We start from the raw sequence: 21,534 nt of genomic DNA, 5'->3' as shown, positions 1-21,534 counted from the left end.
TATTGGGTTTCCCTTGTATGTGATGGATTGTTTTTCTCTTGCTGCTTTCAAGATCCTCTCTTTCTCTTTGACCTCTGACATTCTAACTAATAAGTGTCTTGGGAAACACCTATTTGGGTCTAATCTCTTTGGGGTGCGCTGCACTTCTTGGATCTGTAATTTTAGGTCTTTCATAAGAGTTGGGAAATTTTCAGTGATAATTTCTTCCATTAGTTTTTCCCCTCCTTTTCTCTTCTCTTCTCCTTCTGGGACACCCACAACACGTATATTTGTGCGCTTCATATTGTCCTTGAGTTTCCTGATACTCTGTTTGTATTTTTCCACTCTTTTCTGGATAGTTTCTGTTTGTTTTTGGAATTCAGATGTTCCATCCTCCAAATCACTAATTCTATCTTCTGTCTCTTTAAATCTATCATTGTAGGTATCCATTGTTTTTTCCATCTTTTCTACTTTATCTTTCACTTCCATAAGCTCTGTGATTTGTTTTTTCAATTTTTCTATTTCTTCTTTATGTTCAGCCCATGTCTTCTTCATGTCCTCCCTCAATTTATGATTTCGTTTTTGAAGAGGTTTTCCATTTCTGTTCGTATATTCAGCATTAGTTGTTTCAGCTCCTGTATCTCATTTGAACTATTGGTTTGTTCCTTTGACTGGGCCATATTTTCAATTTTCTGAGCGTGATCCGTTATCTTCTGCTGGCGTCTGGGCATTTAGTCAGATTTCCCTGGGTGTTGGACCCCACAGGTTGAAAAATTTTTCTATGAAATCTCTGGGTTCTGTTTTTCTTATCCTGCCCAGTAGGTGGCGCTCGTGGCATATGTTTGTCTACAGGCTCCACCAGTAAAAGTTGCTGTGGGTCCTTTAACTCTGGAAAACTCTTGCCGTAGGGGAGGTTTGGCAGCCAAAGCATCTTGGAAGAGTGCCAGCTGGCCCGGGGGTCCGAACACGGGGAGGGTCACCAGCCGCCGCAGCACGGGAGAGTGCCCGACCGAATTTCCTAGTCGGCCCGGGGCGCCAAGTGTGGCGGAAGGGCGCCAGCTGTGCAGCCCGGGAGAGTGCACTGTTCCCATCCGGACCGGGGAGTCACGTGTTTGGAAGGGACCCCCTGGTCACCGTTCTCCGCAGTCTGGAGATTTTCGACCCAACTCTCTCAGTTGGTGCAGGGGGCCTCGTGTGGTGGGGGCGCCAGCCTGCCCAATTCTGCCAGCTGGCCTGGGAAGGAGGAGGGAGGGACTCCAGCCGCTTGCCGTCCTGCCCAGGAAAACTCGCGCCCCTCGGTGATCTCACCGGAGCTGGTTCTCCCAGACAGTCAGCCGTTCCAGGATGGGGTACGCCGTCCCTTTGATCTCCGTCGTGGCTCCAGGAGCTGCTCTGTATTGTCTCCACTCCCCCAGTAGCTGTTCTGGAGGAGGAAAGGTGAGGGTGGCAAGGCTGTCGAGGCTGGTGGCGAAAGAGACGGTGAAGGCGGAAGAGGGCACCGTGGTGGTTGGAGAGCCGCCGGAGCAGGAGGGGGAAGAGGGGAGAAAGAGGGAAGAGGAGGGCGGGCGGGTCGGCTGCTGCGGGGCGTGGGCGCCATGCGGCGGGCCGGTGGACAAAGAAAGGGGAGAGGAGGGCGGGCGGGTCGGCTGCTGTGGGGCGTGGGCGCTGTGCGGCGGGCCGGCGGACAAAGAAAGAGGGGAGAGGAGGGCGGGTGGGTCGGCTGCTGCGGGGCGTGGGCGCCGTGCGGCGGGCCGGCGGACCCGAACCGTCTGTTTTTGATCCCCCACAGATCCATCGACATCCAAGGACCCACACCTGACATCATTTGGACCCCTTCCCACCTGTGGAATCTCTGCCCCAACAATCTGTTTTTGATCCCCCACAGATCCACTGGCAGTCACAGACCAGCACTCGACATTGTCGGGACACCTTCCTGCCCATGGAACCCCTAGCCCAACCATGAGCTGAGTCCATGCTGATCCACTGACAGACAGTGACCTGCATGCCATATCCTCTGGACCCTCTCCTGCCTGTGCAACTCCTGCTCCAACCATCCAGCTTCAAGACACCACCCAGGCACCGGCAGCCACGCTCACAGACTCAATGTCATCTGGATGCCTTCCCTCTCCAGAACCCCTGTCCCCACTGTCCTATTCTGAGCCCCCACAGATCCAATGGTAGCCACCCACTCACATGCGACATCCACTCAACCAACCCCTGCCTGTGGAAACCCCTTCCCACCCATCCATCCTAACACCCCCACTTACCCACTCTCAGCAGCAGATCTGTACACGACAGCTGTTGGACCCCTGGCCAACCACACAACCCCTGCTGCAACCGGCCAACTTTCAGCCCCCACAGATGCACTGGCAGATGCGGACCTACACTAGTCTTCCCTTGGACCTCTGTCTGCCTGCGGACACCCTGTTCTAACTGTCAATCACCGAGTCCCCACTTATCCACTGGCATCCTCAGAACTGCATTCAACACCCCCGAAACTCCTCCTGCTGGTGGATGCCCTGTCACCGCCCTCCAGATTGGAGTCACTGCCTGCCCTATGGATTTTGGATTCTATGTTTCCATAGTTACATGAGACACTTTAATAAATTTTACATTTATGAATATTTCCTGTTGATTCTGTTTCTCTAGAGTACCTTAACTAATACGTACATATTTTGTATGGAAATTAATCTGAACTTAATTTTATATTTGTAATCCTATAAACATTAAATTGCATTTGGATTGCATTTAGGTGTCTATCTGCCGCAAGGAATGAATGCCAACACTTCTTACGGGTTCATATCTCTCAGAGGCATCTCATGGTGGTGACTTTATCTTCTGAAAATTCCAAATGAAAGTAGATTACAGCACAAAACACATATGGAATCTCTACTTTGCACCCCAGTTCTCATTACTAAAGACAAATTTAAAGGAAATAATTACATAAAAAGAAGAATTTAGGAAAACTCCAGGGAAATTTTGCTCCCTTCAGACATATATCAAGAAATCTATGACAAATTAAAAAAATAATACAATGCTCATAATTTGTTTGCTTATTCTAGAATACTTAGTCCATGGTACTTATGTTACTTCAGGAATAGTTTATGTTCCTTAAACCAACTATGTAAGTGGGATTTTCCCATAAACAAATATATTTTGATGGCTTATTTACATGCTCAAATTTGGGATATTATACTTTTACATCTTTTACCAAGGTAACCTAAAATAATAAGAGAAAATTAAGTAAACCATCAGTTATAACATCTTTGAGCTAATTACACATGTTTGTGTTTCCATTTGAAATAGTGTATCCTTGGAATATCATGACTGACAAGTCCCTTTCTCTCCCCAAAGATCAATTATCTAGGTTTCAGTCTCCTGATCCCATTCCTTAGCAATTTTTGTGGAGTGTCTTTTACGTTTTTGTTCCTGAGGGTTGAGCAATAGTGCGACCACAGTGTAGAAGTTGAAGAACTCACCACATTTTGGAGCAAAGTTGTTCTTAGGGTCTGTGAAAGCCATTCCCACTGACCCATAAAACATGAACACCACAGAAAAGGTAGGAAGAGCAGGTGGAAAATGGCTCTCTGCCTTCCATCCTCTGATGTAACTTCCCCAGTGGCTTGAGATGTGAAGCCATAGGAAGTTAGAATCAACCCTCCCAGCACGATGGTGAAGAGGACAGCAAAAATCGTTATCTTCCAATTGTTGGAGGAAGTGTCTCTGCAGACCAGAGGTATGAGCACTAGCACCTCACTGAGAAATCCATCCACGTGTTGGTGGGCACAGAAGGAAGCAGGAATGTGATGGATGATTGGATCAGGGCCATGTTTACCACCTTCCAACAGGGAAGAGGGTACATGATGATGCTGTATTGCAGTGGCTGGCAGATGCAATGCAGCAAAGGCTGTCACCATCAGCAAAATACTTTCTGTGACAGCAAGACAGAGGAACATGCAGAGCTGGATGACAAAGTCTGTGTGGATAGTCTTGTCTGGTCTCCAAAGACTTGACAATATCTGAGGCATGGTACTTGTCATAAAGCAGAGCTCCAGAAAAGAAAAATTTCTAAGAAAGGAGTACATGGGTGTGTAGAAGCAAGGGTCTGTGCAAGACAGCAAGACAATGGTCAAGTTTCCTAGGATGATCATGGTGTAAAAGATGATGAAAACCCAGAAGAGAACCATTTCTAGCTGGGGCCATTCATAAAAGCTGGGAAAGATGAAACCAACTGGGAATCTCTTGCTGCTCATTCCTGTGGCATTTTGACCTTGGAGTACAGACATAATTGCAAATAATTTTCTTTAAATGGTTTTGTAGAAAAGCTCTATTGCCATTTCTTTAGAGAAGGAAAACATTTGTTTTCCAGGAAGTCTTGGGGCACTGGGTATTTGAATATTCCCCCTACCTTAAGAAAATATGATGGAGCTTCTAGCTTGCTCTTGGCCTGTGATCAGAATGAAAGCTGACCATGGACCACAAGTAACTAGACTAAAAAAAAAAGAAAATATGATGTAATCCATCTTTTATAAGGCCATATTGTTTGCACCAAAAACAATTTATAAGAGACACTCTTTGTAGTTCATTTCTAAGTGTTCATTTATAACATCTCAGTGAGATCCTCACAATTACCGTAGATCGCTTGTATGTTCTTCCTAGATTGACTAGCTACCCTAAGATATTTATAGTGCAATGTTTACTGTAAAATATACCTTTCAAATATATAACACCAAGGGTAAGAGAGTATTATTCTGCATTGTTTGTAATGTTACTAGGAACATGTGAAATAGATTATTCTGAAAACGAGAACTTCTTGCTCTCACTGGTTTGTAAAACAGACACTGCACAGTGAGGCCTGGACATAATACCACATTTTTGAGAGAAGAACCCTGGCAGAGAAGACATGCCAGTTTTTAAATGATGCAAATCTAGGTTGGGTACCCGTTTCTTTTAACTTAAATAAAATAATTTAAATGTTAGTGTAAGGCTGGCAGATGCCTCTATTCCAGAACTTTTAAAACCCCTACACCAAAGAAAAACAGTGGGTTGGGGTGGGGGGCAGGGGGGTGTTCCCCACTGAGATAGTTCAGTCATCTAATCACAGGCCATAAAAACAGCAGTGTTCCCACCTAGGGGTTTTAGGAAGTTGCTTTTGCATTTCACTCAAAAGCAGCCCCAAATCAGCACACTCAGCTTTGGAGAGCTATATTATTTAACCTAGGGCATCTTGTTTTCAAATTTTAAGAGTATTTCAATTATAAAATGCTTTACTTTGTTAAGTATACACATACATTTATTAGTTTAACTTTTTTAAGTTAAAAATATGTCATGGGTTCAGGTTTCCCATATATAATGAAATAATAAATCCATGCTAGTGGTGTTATGTGACAAGTTGTGAATTAAAATTAGACTGAAATGCTTTTAAAGATTTATCTTTTTCATTTTATAAATTCATTTTATGAACACAATAGGTAATTTAAGATATATGAAAGAAATAAAAGTTATTTGTAATCCCATCATCACATTTAATACGGATTATAAATATATAATCCGTATTGGTTTCTTATTTTCAGTACGTTTTGGTTAATAAATAAGGTATATACTCATGTAGATATAGTGCATAGCATATATTACATTAAACAATATATAACCTATACAGTTGGAATCAGGCTGTATATTCCTCTAAATTTACCTAAATATTAAATTTGTTTAAATGTTATTTATTTGAGTGCCATCTTGTGTTAAAACACATTTTAAAAGACTCCTCTTTTGAATATTTTTAAAAGTTTCATAATATTCCTTCTTAGTAAACCTTATGTAATAATTTTCCTCTTATTTTGAATGTAGGGTTCCACTATTTTTGCTAATCTAAATAGACACTGAAATGAATAGCTACTTGAAAAACTCACATATCTATGAGTATATTTTACATTCTAAAAAGTGTACCTTTTTGATTAGTTGTTCAGCCAATTATCCATCAAAGATCTAACATAGCCATATACCACAATGGCAGTATTTGGGAGCATCTTTTCTACTTTACTGTAACACCACTGATAAGCATTCCTTTATCTTCTCTGCATTTCAGTAAATCAAAGAGGGGAACCCATTATAGCTTTAACCTGTACTTTGATCATTAATATATTCTTTTGTATTTACTGTTCTTCTTCAAATTCTTCAGTAATATGTTTCCTTGTGCCAAGTTTCTTTTTTTATTGATATGCTTATCTTATGATTAATTCACAAGAACTTATATATTAAAGAATTTAAGCCTTTGATTTTTATGTGGCCCACATAAATCCCCCATTAAAAAAACTCAATATGGTTTATGTCTTTTTCTTCTCTTTAGAGAGTATTTTTCCTTTATTCAAACTCTAATTTATTTTCCATAGCATTTCTTCATTGTCTTAATTCAGAGTTTAGGTACATCTGTATTCATACTTTTATCTAGTTTTTCTTTTTGATATAGTTCATTTTTTATATCAAAATACTTAATTTGAATATTTTTAGTGCATAATAGGATATAAAATTTATTCCTAACTAGGAACTAAATTTTGAAAGTATTTTTCTGAGTAATACCTTTTCAGTTCAATGACCTGCAGTGCAATTTTTCTGCTAGTACTTTCCAAGAGTGAGCATTCTGCTAGAATCATGTCTGGAGCCATGCCTTCCATTCCCATGGTTATGGCCAAATTAACCCAATCTCTCTCTTTTTCTTAATTATATTTGTTCTGGATTATGGTACTAGAAACTTCTAGTGTTTTCTTAAAATAGTATTTAATAGATTAATATGTAGTTGTTAGCTCTAAATGGGTCATAGCTTCATAGGTTGTTTTTGACTAGGGGATATAATATGTCACATATATGAAATAATCAAACTTTAGGGTCATATTTTTTTCTTCATACCATACCTCCCACCCCTCCCCTTTAGGGTCATTTTTAAACATACAGTTTGCTAAATACATCTTCATGTCTTTCAGTATGAGTGGGTTTAAAATTCACTGCTATGATATGAGAAATGAAATAGTGCATAATAAAATTTTTTAGCTAAACAATTATAAAGTCAGTTATCATGTCTGTTATACCTTCTACTCCTCCTCCTCTGACCCCTCTCTCAATATTTAGGGATTTTTAAGGAATGCCTGTTCTGACTTTTTCATGTTGAGGAGGGGTGTCCACATAAGGGATAGGAGGGGGTAATAAATCAGTAATCTTGGAGATGGTGGTCCCTCTGGGTTTCAGTATTTACTGACCTAGAAACCTTCCAGGAATTACAGATTCCAGGAAAGAAAACAGTGCAGTAAAACCTTTATAGAGTTTCAGTTTGAGCCCTAGGTGTTCTTGAGTCATATACAACAGAGAAAATAGGATTTAACAAGCAAATATGACTGCTGAATCACTATATTTATGTGTCTTTTAGCCTTCAGTGTTGGAGCAAGTAGAAGGAAAAATCTGAGTTTTTGGAATGGTAGCACACTACAAACTCTGGGATCTGTTCAGTAAATACTTGTTCAAGTATGCTTTTAAAATCGTTTCTTTCTTTCTTTGCTTTGCATATATGTTATATTTTACAATAAAAAACATTTTTAAAATGTCAGTTATTTGAGGGTGTCAGTGTGTGTTTTAACATACAAATTCTGCAATTAATTTATAGCAAACCTGAGACTAGGCATCTAAAAATGCATCCTGCTATATGAAGTTCTACAGAACACGATACAAATGCCTTTCAAGTTCAGGAAAATTGTATGGCTTCTGAATTTATGAAATTCTGAAACTTTCTATCTTCAATTTTTAAACTTTTCATTTCAGAATTATAAGCTATTTACCTGTGATGGGAATCAGCTCAGTAGCAGAGTTGAGCAAAATCTAACCCTGCCTCCATGGGCTTCACCTGGATTTGAGGTCTCACCTCAGGCTTCTCCACCCAGCCTGACTTCCCAATCAAATACATGGTATAGTGTAGACATCAGGTGGTGGGTCAGAAGGGTGCAACTACTATTTTATTTCCATTTAGGAAAAGAGAATAAGGAGCACAGGAAACCTCTGGGGAATTATAAACTTGCTAACATTTACCTGCTGGTCAAAATTTGTGAAACTATAGGGACTGAAAAAATACTTCTCTTATTTTAGTAAATTAATTGAGCTATCACTTTTTTTCAGTTGACACTTTTAGTTTACAAATGAACACAATTAAGCAATTGATTTAATATGATAAAATAACTTTATTTATTCACTCCACAAATGCTCAGTGAGCATCTGGTGTATTCCCATCCCTATGCTAGTCTAGGAGATAAGATAGTGATAAAAGAAAATCTGAAAGAATTAAGATAAAAAACATTATTTTTCAGTCTGCAATAAATTGCATATAATATATAACTACAAATGGAGGACATTAAAGATATCAAAAATGTTTACAATGGAGAAAACAGATTTTAAAATGAGATTTTTGTCTTTAACAATGAAATAGAAGATTAAAAACAACCATGTTTTTTCCCCTCAAGCATGCAATAACTAAATAAAGGACTGTAAAACAATAATTGTTGTACTATGAAAACCTGTGCACTGCATATAAAAGGTCTAAAGGGCTTTCAATACAATTGAAAACCAGTTTTTTAAATTGAAAGTCACTGAGTGATAAAACAGAACACATTTCTTTAAAATGTAAAATACTTTCACTAAAATCGTACATGAAAAGTAAAAAGGAAGAATGACACATAAGAATAACACAGCAAGTGCACAATAGAAATGTTATACCACAGTATATAATAAAAACATGATGAAAATTGTTTTCCTTGAAATATAAATGTAATAAAATACATTTCTGTGAAATAAAACCCAAATTATATATATAATTGGTAAAGTAGTAATATAAGACAAAAACAGATTAATATTGAGCCACTGACTTTTTATTTTCCTCAGAAAATATTTTCCTCAAAAAATATGTGGCAGACAAAATTATGAATTGTGATTCCCATGGTGAAAAATACAGCTACAATAATAAAATAAATCAAATGAAATTTAGAAAACCCTAGAAATCTGGGCAAAAACATAGTCATTTACATGGAGGTAAATATCATTGTGATCTCTGAATTTTAAGAATGTTAAATGATAGAAAAAATAGAGCAATATTTATCAATGTTTTAGTGTAATATATTCTAAAAAGTTTTTTCATTCTGCAAGTTTCAATGAAGAGGAGAAGGAAAGTCAAATGTGTGATATTTTGGGAAGTGTAACTATGTATTTCATAAGAAAACTGAAGACAAACTTCAGTGCTCCAAATTGAATAAAGAAACTATGTTAGAAAGATTTATGGTGGGTCTTAGGTTCATTTACTAATAACACATGAACTATTTCTAAATATGACTAAATAAATGTAAATATCATTAAGATAGAATATAAATGTTACAAATAATGCCAATGTGGAAATAGTAATACTGTATAGCAAAGGAGATTGCAGGGGTTGGAGAGAGATCTGGGAATTTTTAAAAATGACTACCCCACCCACCAATATATACAAGCTTTCTTTTCTTCTGTATCTCCACAAATCCAGTACCTTTCTTAGGAAGCAATTCATTCACAATTTAAAACTGATTAATCTTTTACTAGAGATAAAAGTATACATATATCATTAAAGTAATTATGTTTAAAGATTTGCTTTCCAAAATTCCAAGATAAATAATAAAACAAAAAACAAATCCAATGTAACACAAGCAAGGTGATAAAATGTAATGCATTAGTTTTCTTTTTTTGGATGGAATAGTGCAGAAAGGTATAAAAATGGAATAAGTAGACATTTAAGTATATTACTAGAACTATAAAAGTAACCAAAAGACAAAAGTGATGAGCTTTCAAATACATAACAACACATAATAACATAATTAGTTATACATAGAAATACAAGTAAAACCAAGAAAGTGAACCAAGGAAGCATACCAGAAATAAGATGCCACACATGGTCTGAAGCCTATTTATGCTATACATAATGGAAATGGAATAAATACACATATGAAAAGGGAAAAAATGTTACAGCATGTTAGATACAGACTCCATTATAGCTGAAATGTCATGTTTATTTACGTCCTAATGCATTTAAGTAGATTTGGACACAGGAAGCTGTTTGTACCTTAGCTTTTTCTTTTAGTGAGGATAGAGACATTTTAATTTTTCTAAGAAATTTCTAAGAATAATTCTAAGAAAAGTGTAATTCTCTTTTCTTAGAATTGTCAGAAACACCAGAAGCAGTATGAGAATAATCAAACTGCTAGTTCATATTGAGATTTCCTTAAATCTGTTAATTATTTTGAGTAAAATCTACATGTTTACAATGTTTATATTTCCATCCTTTATGTCCATTTTTAGCGTGATAATGCCTCATTTCAGATATCACACATTTTGTGGACTTTTATTTTTATGTTTGTTGTGAAGTTTGCTTTTTGGAGGGGATTTAACTTTGCTGTATTTTATAATCGGTTAATCTGGCTTAGAAGTAAGTTTCTGATTTACTTTAATAGGTATATTCCTCATTAAAATCTTATCAGGTTGATTTTTATATTTTTATTAATAATAATATACTTTATAGCAAATTTCTCATTTAATCCTCTAAACAATGCTATGTAATTGAAATTATTACTGTTAAAGATAAACCCTTCTGAAGTCTGCCCTAGCTTACCTCCTCAAGTTGTCTTTGACTTTTCCATCTTACTCTGTGCTCTTCCAGGTATATTATACCTCCTCCCAATTGGGGATCATGTTATTTTTTTTTTTTACTATAGAGTCCTGGTAATTGCTATCCTACACCTCACCATACTTCCTAGATTACTCCTTCCACCAAAATTTACTGTCTTGGCTACATCTTCTTCAAGCTTCAGAGCAGCAGCTGAACTCTAGACCCCACCCTCCCTAAGTATTAGAACGGAGGCCAGACTCTGCTATCTCTGGAGCACAGGCTCAATTCCCTTAGAACAGTGGGGTGGCAGCCAGACTCTCCTCAATCCCCAGGTAATATACTGCACCATATATGAAGCTTGGGGCAGAAGAATTCTTCCTAAATATGTAAGGCGTGCTTTCTGAGAGCTCAAGAGCAAACTCACCCTTTCCACATAAATGGATGGGCCCACTCTCCAGGCCCAGGACGTCTGTTTCAGACTTAGCTTCCACGGTTCTCTGTCTGAAGTCATTTTTCCTACAATTTGTCCATTTTCTTCCCTTTTGTTCCTGGATGGCAGTGGTTCAATTCATACAGATCTTGCAAAAATACTTTTTGGTTTCACATGTACCATACAGGGATCCCAATTGACAGACAATAGAACTTTCCACAAATCCTTCCTGGATAACTACATTTCCAATCCTCATTCACATTGAAATTGCTGGTTCCATGTTCAGTTAAGTTCTCATGTAGGGCTCTATTCTCTGCTGACTCACTTTCTAGAATCTCAGAACTTTCCAGGCCATCAACTTCTGGTTTCTTTGTAGTCAAGAGTTCAGGTCGCAGCTTATCCCTTTCCTCACACATTTTACTATGAGCTACAAGGAAAAGCCAGGCCATACTTTCAACCTTTAATCTGGAAGTCTCTTCAGCTAAAAATCCAAGTTCATCATTTTCAAATTCTACCTCCAAGAGACATCAAGAATCAATTTTGCAAATTCTCTACCACTTTAAAATAAGGGTCACTTTTCTTCCAATATGCAACTATACAATCATGATTTCTGTCCAAAGCCTCATTGGATGTACCTTTAATGTTCATATTTTTATGTACAGTCTCTCCAAAGCAATCTAGGCCTTTTCTAACAAGTTTCTCACAATTTTTCCAGAATTTTCCATGTATTCATTTATAAAGTTGTCCCAGCATTTTTGGTATTTGCAAATCACACTCCACTTCTATTTTTTTTTCACATGGGCAGGCACCAGGAATCGAACCCGGGTCTTCTGGCATCGCAGGCAAGCATTCTTGACTGGTAAGCCACCGTGGCCTGCCCACACTCCACTTCTTGATATCAGAATCTGTTTCAGGTAGCTAAAGCTGTTGGAATGCAATATACCAGAAATGGGTGGCCCTTATAATGGAGATTTATTAGCTTACAATTTACAGTTCTTAAACTGGAAAATGTCCTAACTCAAGACTTGAACAGGACAATACCTGAACTCTGAAGATAGGCTAGCTTCCTGGACTTCTCTGTCAAATGGGAATGCACATGGCCAATATCTGCTTGTCGTTTTCTCCTGAGTTTCTCTCTTTTAGCTGATGTTTCTCATCTTATTTGGGTTTGTCCTTGCCTTTCAGCTTCTCTACGGGTTCTTTCATGACCTTCTCTCAATTTCATGTTTTCACTTCTGTGGGTGTTTTAGCCTCTCATAAAGGACTCCCATAAGCTGATTAAAACCTACTTTGAACGAGTGGGGTCACATCTTAATTGAAATAACGTAAGCAAAAATGTTCCACCTCAAAGGCCTTCACCTACTGCAGTGGATTAAAAGAACATTGCCCTTTCAGAGTTACATAATGGCTTAAAACTACTGCAAATTCTATTCATAATATTATCCCAAAGAATAAAAGAAAATGAATAATTTTTTCAGCTTTATTCAGTGTACTTATATTACTGTGCCACAGTCAGGTAGTATTGTGCTATCATCAATTTCTGAAGTGTTACAATCAATCTTGTTGTGCAATCTGTATTCCTTCAGCACAAAATCCCCAATCTCTACCATTTTTCTATCTCCTCATAACCTGTGTTCTTAAATTCAACTCTCAATGTTAATTTATATTAATGAGACCATACAGTGTTTGTCCTTTTGTATCTGGCTACTTTCACTCAGCATAATGGCCTCAAGGTCATCCACATTATTACATGCTTTATGACTTTATTCTGTCTTACAGCTGTGTAATATTCCATTGTATGTATATACCACAGCTTAGTTAGCCACTCATCTGTTGATAGACATTTGGGCTATTTCCATTTCTTGACAATCATAAATAATGCTGCTATAAACACTGGTGTGCAAATGTCCATTTGTATTCTTGCCTTCAGTTCCTTTAACTATATACCTAGTAATGGGATGGCTGGATAATACAGCAATTCTATACTTAGCTTCCTGAGGAACCACCAAACTGCCTTCCAGAGCAGTTGCATCATTTTACATTCCCACCAACAATGGATAAGTGTACCTCTTTATCCACATCCTCTCCAGCACTTGTCATTTTCTGTTTGTTTTTTTATTTAATGTCCATTCTAATGGGTATCAGATGACACCTCACTGTGATTTTGATATACTATACCAGTTAATAGCTGATGATGTTGAGTAATTTTCATGTGCCTTTTAGCATTTGTATTTCTTCCTCCTAGTGAGGAAGTAACAACACACATACCCCCACTTCCTGGCTGAAGATGCAGAAGTAGAGAAGAACTATCCTCAACAAAAGGGGCAATTCTTCAGAGGTGTGATTGTGAGAGTAGGAAAGAGACAGTGCTTTGATATGTGATGAGTTTAAGGGAGGGTATTTATTTCATGGGAGGATTTCCTATGGGTTTAAATGCCAAAGGAAATGATTGAGGAACAGAGTCTGGTACATAACAGTTGTCCATTAATATTCAACAAATAAATTATTGAATTAATTAATAAATGGTAGATATTAATGTAGAACTGAATATATGAAAATCTTGAGAAAGGAGACAGAGGTAAAGGAGAAAATGGGGAAAGATTGCCTTTAGATAGAAAGCAAGAAACCTGCTTTCTTTTAAAGAAAGAGAAGTTGAGAAAGCTTATGATATATCATCTACCACTATTATTGATTTTTGTAGAAATGAAATCACCTGCTGGGACTAATATTATAAATCAGAGTTTGGGATGATGAATACTAGAAAGAAGGAAGGAAGGAAGAATGAAAGAAAAAAGAAAGAAAATGCTAGAGATTTGAGAAGACTGAAGAAGCTTTGAGGTATGTGTTGCATGGGGTGGGGTGGGAAATGGGGCTGGAAAATTAGGCCAGCATGGAAAGATTGTTAGAGTATTAGTTTGAATATGCAGCATATTAGAAATTGTGATATTTTGTATTATCAGTGATGCCAATCTTCCCATTTGTGTAACTTTTTTTTCAGCATTCAGCTTCTGATGGAGTTATCTGTATCCTTAGAATAAAGCCAAGGTTTAGTTAAGTACAGAAGTGTAGAGAGTATCCAGCGGAGATTTTAGAATTCAAATAATACTTTATTAATCATGGAATTCCAGCTTGGAAGAGGGTGGATCCTTTGGTAACTTACAAGTAAAAAAGAAGCCCCAATAATTAATGGGGAAGAGAATACAGAAAAATCTGGAAGACCAGAGGGAACTAGACTGAGGAAAACAAGAAGGGAAGAAGTGTGGTTCAGTCACTCACTTCAAAAAGATCCAGAACCCAGACCTCATAGTTGAAAGGAAGGTCCTTTGCGTATGGTGTTAGCAGGGCAATTTCTTTTCATACTGGACTGTGGGATGGATGTTGGAAACAAAATAAAAATGAGTATCATTTCATCATTATCTCTGTGGTATGGAGGTGATGTTTGTGGATGGCAGGTGGCCTATCGAGCTTGAATGCATCTCAGCTCTTGGAGACAGTTCTGTTTCTAAAACTGGTAAGCATGCAGATAAATACCTATTTTATTCTTAGCATAGATTTAAATCAAAGGAAAAGAAACAACTAAAGACATATACTTTCTCCATAAAAAAGCAAATCATATGTTCCATTTCCCATCACCTACTGGTTTGTTCTATATTGACTTATCTCCAGAAATTTCAATTCAATACACAGCAGTGATTGCATTTTTTATAGAAAAGAAAGAATTAAAGTACTTATCATTAAGTCTCATATTTTCCCAAGTAATTTATTAAAGAAAAAGCTAATAAGTGGTCTGTGATTAGTATACATTTTCCCACAGGTATGAGAATATTAATTTCTCTATTTTCTGAGAAAGGTAAAAGTGTTCTCATTTTGCTACCAAGGAAAACAGTCAATAATACCAAGATTTCTTTATGAGTTTTTTGCCCCCTCCTTCCTGAGCTTAAAGAGAGTTTCTTAAAGTGATTTCTTTAGACAATTTCATTTAGTCTTTCTCAATTTTGGGTGGGGTGTATCTGTTCTTTGTTCACTTTAGATAACTGCAACACATAATTATCTAAAGTGAAGAAAATAAACACATTTCCAATGTCCTGATACAGCCATTTTACTATATTTACTTTTTAATTTACTCTATCTGTTTTGTAAAAAACAAGAAATGAAAACAAATTGGGAGATGACAAGGGGCATTTGTTTTATAGTCTGTTTTTTCACTTAAGAAACTATTAACATGTTATGTGTAATTAAATGTTTCCTACAATCTGCTGTTTGATGGCTACTTTCCACTGTGTGGATGAGCTGTAGTTTATGCATTAAATCTCATACTTGTGAATATTTACACAGTTGCCATACCTATTTTAGAAGCCAAAAACATTCTTGTAGATAAACCCTTGTCAAGTGCAAAATTTTATCACAACGAACAGCCCAGAGAAATGGAACAGATGTATCTATGGGACACATGAGGTTAAGGTTTTATAGTTCATATTGACTTCTAGAAGGTCTTTATCCATTTAAATTCCCAACTGAAAATGAAAGCGTTCTTTTATACTCATTGTCTGGAAAAAAATGGTTTTTAACCATTTGTCTTAATTTCCTCATTGCTAATGCAGTTGGTTTAAACAGTGAGGATTTATTGGCATAGAGTTTTGAGGTTAGGAGAAAGTCCAATATCAAGGTATTATCAAGGTGAAGCTTTCTCCTGAAAAACTGGGGCTGGTTGCCAGGGATCCTTGGTCCTTGGTGTTTCTGGCACATGGCAGTGCACATGGCAGCCTCTCTTGGCTTTTCCTTTCTCTTTTGGTTTCTAGTGACTTGCAGCTTCTGGCTGCTCCTTCTGGGGCTTTTTCCTGTCTGACTTTCTCTCTGCTGATAAAGCACTCCAGTAATCCAGATTAAGGCCCAATCTTTTGTGCCACACTTTAACTGAAGCAACATCTTGAAGAGATCTTATTTACAATGACCCACACCCACCCAAAAGTATTAAATTTAAGAATATTTAAATTTTAATTTTGTGTGTTTGGAACACACAACTCCAAAGTGCCATACCAATCATCCTAAACATTTTTAATATGTTAGGGTAAAAGCATTCTATTGTAATTCATAATGCTTGATTAATGTAAACCTGAGTGATTTCATATATTCATTTTGTGATCCATACAATTTTTCAGACATGCCTAAATATACCTTTATTATTTTTCTTTTGTTAGAGGTTTTCCTAAGTGTTGAGGATTTTAAACAACTTTTTTCATACATCAGACTACTTTTTATTGACTTATTGCATGGTATTTCAATTTATGATGCTTTTAAAACAGACTGTAATTACTTTACATCAAACTAATTCATAAAAGTGATAACACATGAAGTCATTCCAATGAGTCAAGGATTTGAAACTGTTTCCCTTAGTCCTCCCTACAGTCTTCTTGCCCAAACAATCACTGGTCCACTATTCTGATTCTAATTGTTCTCACCATATTCCTAAATAAAATAACAATTCCTCTATTTCTTTAACCATCAACTTTGGACAGTAGCTACTGTTGTCCCTCTGTGCTGTATGACAATTTATTTTACCTATAGTTTCCCCTTTCTTCTTCCTCTTAAAGGTTGTTGGCTATAACATTATTTTTTCTCCTAACATTAGTGAACTGTGTTCCTTTAATTAATATGCTTACACCTTATACTGGTTTGAAAGCTTTATGTACCCCAGGAAAGCCATGTAATTCTAACGCAATCTTGTAGGAGCAGACCTATTGTTGGGTGGGACCTTTTGATTAGGATGTTTCCACAGGAGATGTAACCCACTCAATTGTGATTGGGACCTTTTTTAAAAATTTATTTATTAATTTAAAAATTAAGAAACAAAACAAAACATCAACATACATAATCAGTAATTCACAATATCATCACTTAGGTGCATATTCATCATTTCTTAGATCATTTGCATTAATTCATAAAAAGAAATAAAAAGACAATAGAAAAAGAAATAAAATGAACACAGGAAAGAAAAAAAAAGACTATACCTACCATACCCCTTACCCCTCGCTTTCATTGATCACTAGCATTTCAAACTAAATTTATTTTAGCATATGTTCCCCCTATTATTTATTTTTATTCCATATGTTCTACTCCTTTGTTGACAAGGTAGATAAAAGGAGCATCAGACGCAAGGTTTTCACAATCACACAGTCACATTGTGACAGCTGTATCATTATTCAATCATCCTCAAGAAACATGGCTGCTGGAACACAGCTCTACATTTTCAGGCAGTTCCCTCCAGCCTCTCAGTTATGCCTTGAATAACAAGATGATATCTACTTGATACATAAGAATAACCTCCAGGATAACCTATCAACTCTGTTTAGAATCTCTCAGCCATTGACACTTTGTCTTATATCACTCTTCCCCCTTTTGGTCTAGAAGGTTTTCTCAATCCCATGATGCTGAGTCTCAGCTCATTCCAAGATCTCTGTCCCACGTTGCCAGGAAGGTCCATACCCCTGGGAGTCATGTCCCATGCAGAGAGGGGTAGGGTGGTGAGACTGCTTGTTGTGTTGGCTGGAGAGAGAGGCCACATCTGAGCAACAAAAGAGGCTCTCTTGGAAGTGACTCTTGGGCCTAAATTTTAAGTGAACTTGACCTATCCTTTGCAGGGTTAAGTTTAATATGAACAAACCCCAAGACTGGGGTCTCAGCCTATAGCTTTGGTTGTCCACACTGCTTGTGAGAATATCAAGAATTCAACTTGGGGAAGTTGAATTTCTCCCCGTTCTCACCATTCCCTGAAGGGGGCTCTGCAGATACTTTTCCCCTCACTGATTGTGATTGGGACCTTTTGATTAGAGAGAGATGTGATCCATTCAAGGGGAATCTTTTTTTTTAATTTATTAATTTAAAAAATTAACAACAAACAAAAACATTAACATATCATTCCATTCTACATATATAATCAGCAATTCTTAATATCATTACATAGTTGCATATTCATAATTTCTTAGGACATTTGCATCAATTTAGAAAAAGAAATAATAAGACAACAGAAAAAGAAATAAAATGATAACAGGAAAAAAAAAGATTATACATACCATACCCCTTACCCCTCACTTTCATTTATCACTAGCATTTCAAACTAAATTTTTTTTAACATTTGTTTCCCCTATTATTTATTTTTATTCCATATGTTCTACTCATCTGTTGATATGGTAGATAAAAAGGAGCATCACAATCAAGGTTTTCACAATCAGAGTCACATTGTGAAAGCTATATCACTGTTCAATCATCATCAAGAAACATGGCTACTGGAACACAGCTCTACATTTTCAAGGGGAATCTTAATACGTTTTGTGGAGCTCTGTATGAAGAGAGTAACAGGCAGAAATCTTAGAGTTCAGACCTAAAACAGAGAGCAGAGAGACAAACCCAAGACACAGGTGTTTGGAGATGCTAAGCTAAGACATGAAACCCAGAGTCTATCCAGGAGAAGCTAAGTGAGGAGCCATAGATTCTTAGGGTGAAAGCCACTGAAAACAGGAACTTAGTGAGCCATCTGAAACTAGAAGCTGGGAGAGAAGGGCAGCACATGACATGATGTTCCTTCAAATGTGACAGAGAAAACCCAGATACTATAGGAGTTTTCTCAGAGTCAATCTATCTCTTTCTGGATGCCTTAATTTGGACATTTTCATGGTCTTAAAACAGTAAATTTGTAACTTAATAAATCCCCTCTGAAAACACGAGACCATTTCTGCTATATTGCATTCCAACAGCTTTAGCAAACCAAAACTTGCCTACATTTCATTTTCAAATATTTTATTCAGTATGTAAACTCCCCTCTGGGTAAGATGAGAATTTTTTTAATCCCCTTTTCTCCTCCCTACTGGAAGCTACATTCTTCCTTTTACAAATTGTCAAGGATGTTGGGAGTTGTACATGTCTTCACTTGTGTATTATAATCACAGTAATGTCTTACATGTGTCCATGAAAATCAGTAAGCAATCCCTGTATTATTATACCAAAGTAAATATTCTTCACTGCTGAGCTAAGCATCCCACTAGGAGAATATTCCCTTTCTTTAGATATTCTAGAAACAGAATATGCCTAATATCAATGTCTTGATTTTAATTTAGCTTAAAATTAAAAGGTGCTCTTTTCTTATTCTGAAATTTTGGGGAAATGTCTCAGTTGAGTCACCAAAAATAAGGTTATGGTGTTGTTTCAATACAAATTTATAGCATCTTATAAAAATATTCCTCCAGTCTGTATGCACTGAGCTTTTCAAAATAAGAAATGATTGTTGAATTTTAGCAATATTTTTTGATATATATATATATCAAGATAACCATTCCTTCTTAAAACAATTATGCTAATAACATTAATATCAAACATGTTGCCCTATCCTTGAATATACTTTACTTAATTTACAAATGCTAAAGAACTATTTTCCTCTTGAATACTTAAACTTGGTTGCTTAAAATAAATCTACCTTTGTAAGGTTTTCATTTTAATGATATGCTATATTTATAAAAACAATCTGTTAGTGTATTAGTTTTATTTTGCTGCATAACAAATTACCATAAAAGTTCACATCTTAAATCAACAAAAATATCTTATTTCCCACAACTTCTGAGGATTGGGAATTTAGGAGTGCCTCAGCTGACTGGATCCCTCAGGAGATTGCAGTCAAATTGTTGAGGATGCTTTCTTCTGAAGACTGAATTTTGGAAGAAAAATGGGCTTCAAGCTCAGTCAAATTGTTGTTGTCATTGCATGGACCACTTTAAAGAGTTTTTTCCTACACAGCATCTTGTTTTCCCCTGATTAAAAGATATAAAAAAGAGGAGAGAGACTGCAATAGAGAGACAGAAGAGAGAAAGAGAGAGAACCCACATTGGAAGCTTTAGTCCTTATCACCTACTCTCAAAGTGCCTGACCAACTTTGTATCATACACTATTGATACATTTGGTTACACAAACCAGCCTTGGCAAAATGTGTAAGGACCCTATAAAAGAGTGTGAGTACTTGCAGGTGAGACTTGTGGGGGTTTATACTGGAGACTGGCTATTGTAGGAAGCAATGATTCTGTAACTATGCTTTGGAATTGAAAAAGGGAAGGAAATTTAGCCTTATCCCTCCTTCCTGGCCTTCCTCACTCCCTTCCTTCTTTCCTTCCCTTCTTCCATCCATCCTTCCTAGTGCTTTGTTAAACTAAAATTGCACACTTTTGCTTGATATAATTAAAATACATACTTTTATAATTTTTCCATGCGTATTATTTTGAAACCTAGTAAGCCATTTGATTAGTAAACAGAATCAACAGGAAATATCTGAAAATAGAAAATTTCTAAAACTGTCTCATGTAACTGTGGGAACGCAGAGTCCAAAATCCGTAGGGCAGGCTGTGAAGCTGAGGACTTCAATGGAGGGTCTAGAAGAACTCCACAGGAGAGGCTCCCCAGCTGAAGCAGGAAGGGAGCCTGTCTCTTCTGAATCCTCCTTAAAAGGCTTCCAGTGATTAGATTAACCATCACTCATTGCAGGAGACATTTCCTTGGCTGGTTACAAATGGAATCAGCTGTGGATGCAGCCAACGTGATTGTGACTGAATTCTAAGAAATGTCCTCACAGCGACAGACAGGCCAACACTTGCCCAACCAGACAAACAAGTACCAGCACCTGGCCAAGTGGACACATGAACCTGACAGTGACAAACCCTATACCCTGACAATTTCATTCCTGGGAATTTATCAAAGGTACATGAAAGCCAGGTCCACAGAGGGCTTTCCACAAGAATGGTCACAGCAGTATTGCTCATGACAGACAAAATTGGACACTACCATATTTCCATCAGCAGGAAAATGGATGGATTGCAGGATTCCCATGCCATGCTCAGCTGTAAAAATGAGTGAACTATTGATAAGGCAACGACATGGAATAATCTCAAAAACATTTTGCAGAGTGAAAGAAACCAAACCTAAGTTTATTTTCTGCTGGATTTCCATTTTTCAAGTTCTAGCACAGGCAAAGCCAATCAGATCTGAGCTAACTGGAGGAGAGAGAAGCCTCAAAGCCAATGCACTCAGCTAAAGCTGCCACCTGACATGGCATCTGTTCTCACCCAAAATGACAGGAAGCAGGGAGCTGAGAGAGCTGCACCGCTTGGTGGGCTCTGGTCACACAGCCTGAGGACTCTCGCCAGCCTACCAGGCCTCAAAGACCCCTGTTGGCCTGCTCCTGCCCAGTGCCTCTCCTGCCCAGACTTCCCCCTCAGGCTAGCCCTCCCTCCACCTCAGCCCACTACTGGCTCCTAGGTGTCAGCACTGCCATGTAGCAGAAATTCGCCCTGCTGTGCCCTACTCAGCCTCCACCCTCAACCCTCTGAGGTGCCTGGCAAGGCCAGCCAGAGCATCCCACCATGCACGGTGGGTGCACTGCCTCAGCCGTGGCCCTGGCTGCTACAGGTGTGCCACAAACTTATCT

At 37.5% G+C, this 21,534-nt stretch overlaps 1 protein-coding gene across 7 annotated transcripts in view; it reads right to left on the bottom strand.

The window, feature by feature from the left end:
* The window catches only part of LOC143673273 (uncharacterized), a 35,680-nt gene that overhangs the window by 8,573 nt on the left and 5,573 nt on the right, over positions 1 to 21,534 (bottom strand). The window contains exon 3 of one of the 7 annotated variants that reach the window (XM_077147596.1): positions 1,288 to 1,402. The exons of 3 other annotated variants lie outside the window; for them this stretch is intronic. In XM_077147596.1, coding sequence (XP_077003711.1) covers positions 1,288 to 1,402 — 115 coding nt within the window. Of the gene's footprint in view, positions 1 to 1,287; positions 1,403 to 5,713; positions 20,630 to 21,534 lie in introns of those variants that run through there. 3 more of the 7 variants (XM_077147594.1, XM_077147595.1, XM_077147593.1) reach the window with 3 other exon arrangements.

This window comes from Tamandua tetradactyla, unplaced genomic scaffold (assembly GCF_023851605.1).
Source record: "Tamandua tetradactyla isolate mTamTet1 unplaced genomic scaffold, mTamTet1.pri scaffold_73_ctg1, whole genome shotgun sequence".
NCBI classification, from domain to species: Eukaryota; Metazoa; Chordata; class Mammalia; order Pilosa; family Myrmecophagidae; genus Tamandua; species Tamandua tetradactyla.
Note: the sequence above shows the minus strand (reverse complement) of the source record. Positions and strands in the feature narration are given on the sequence as shown.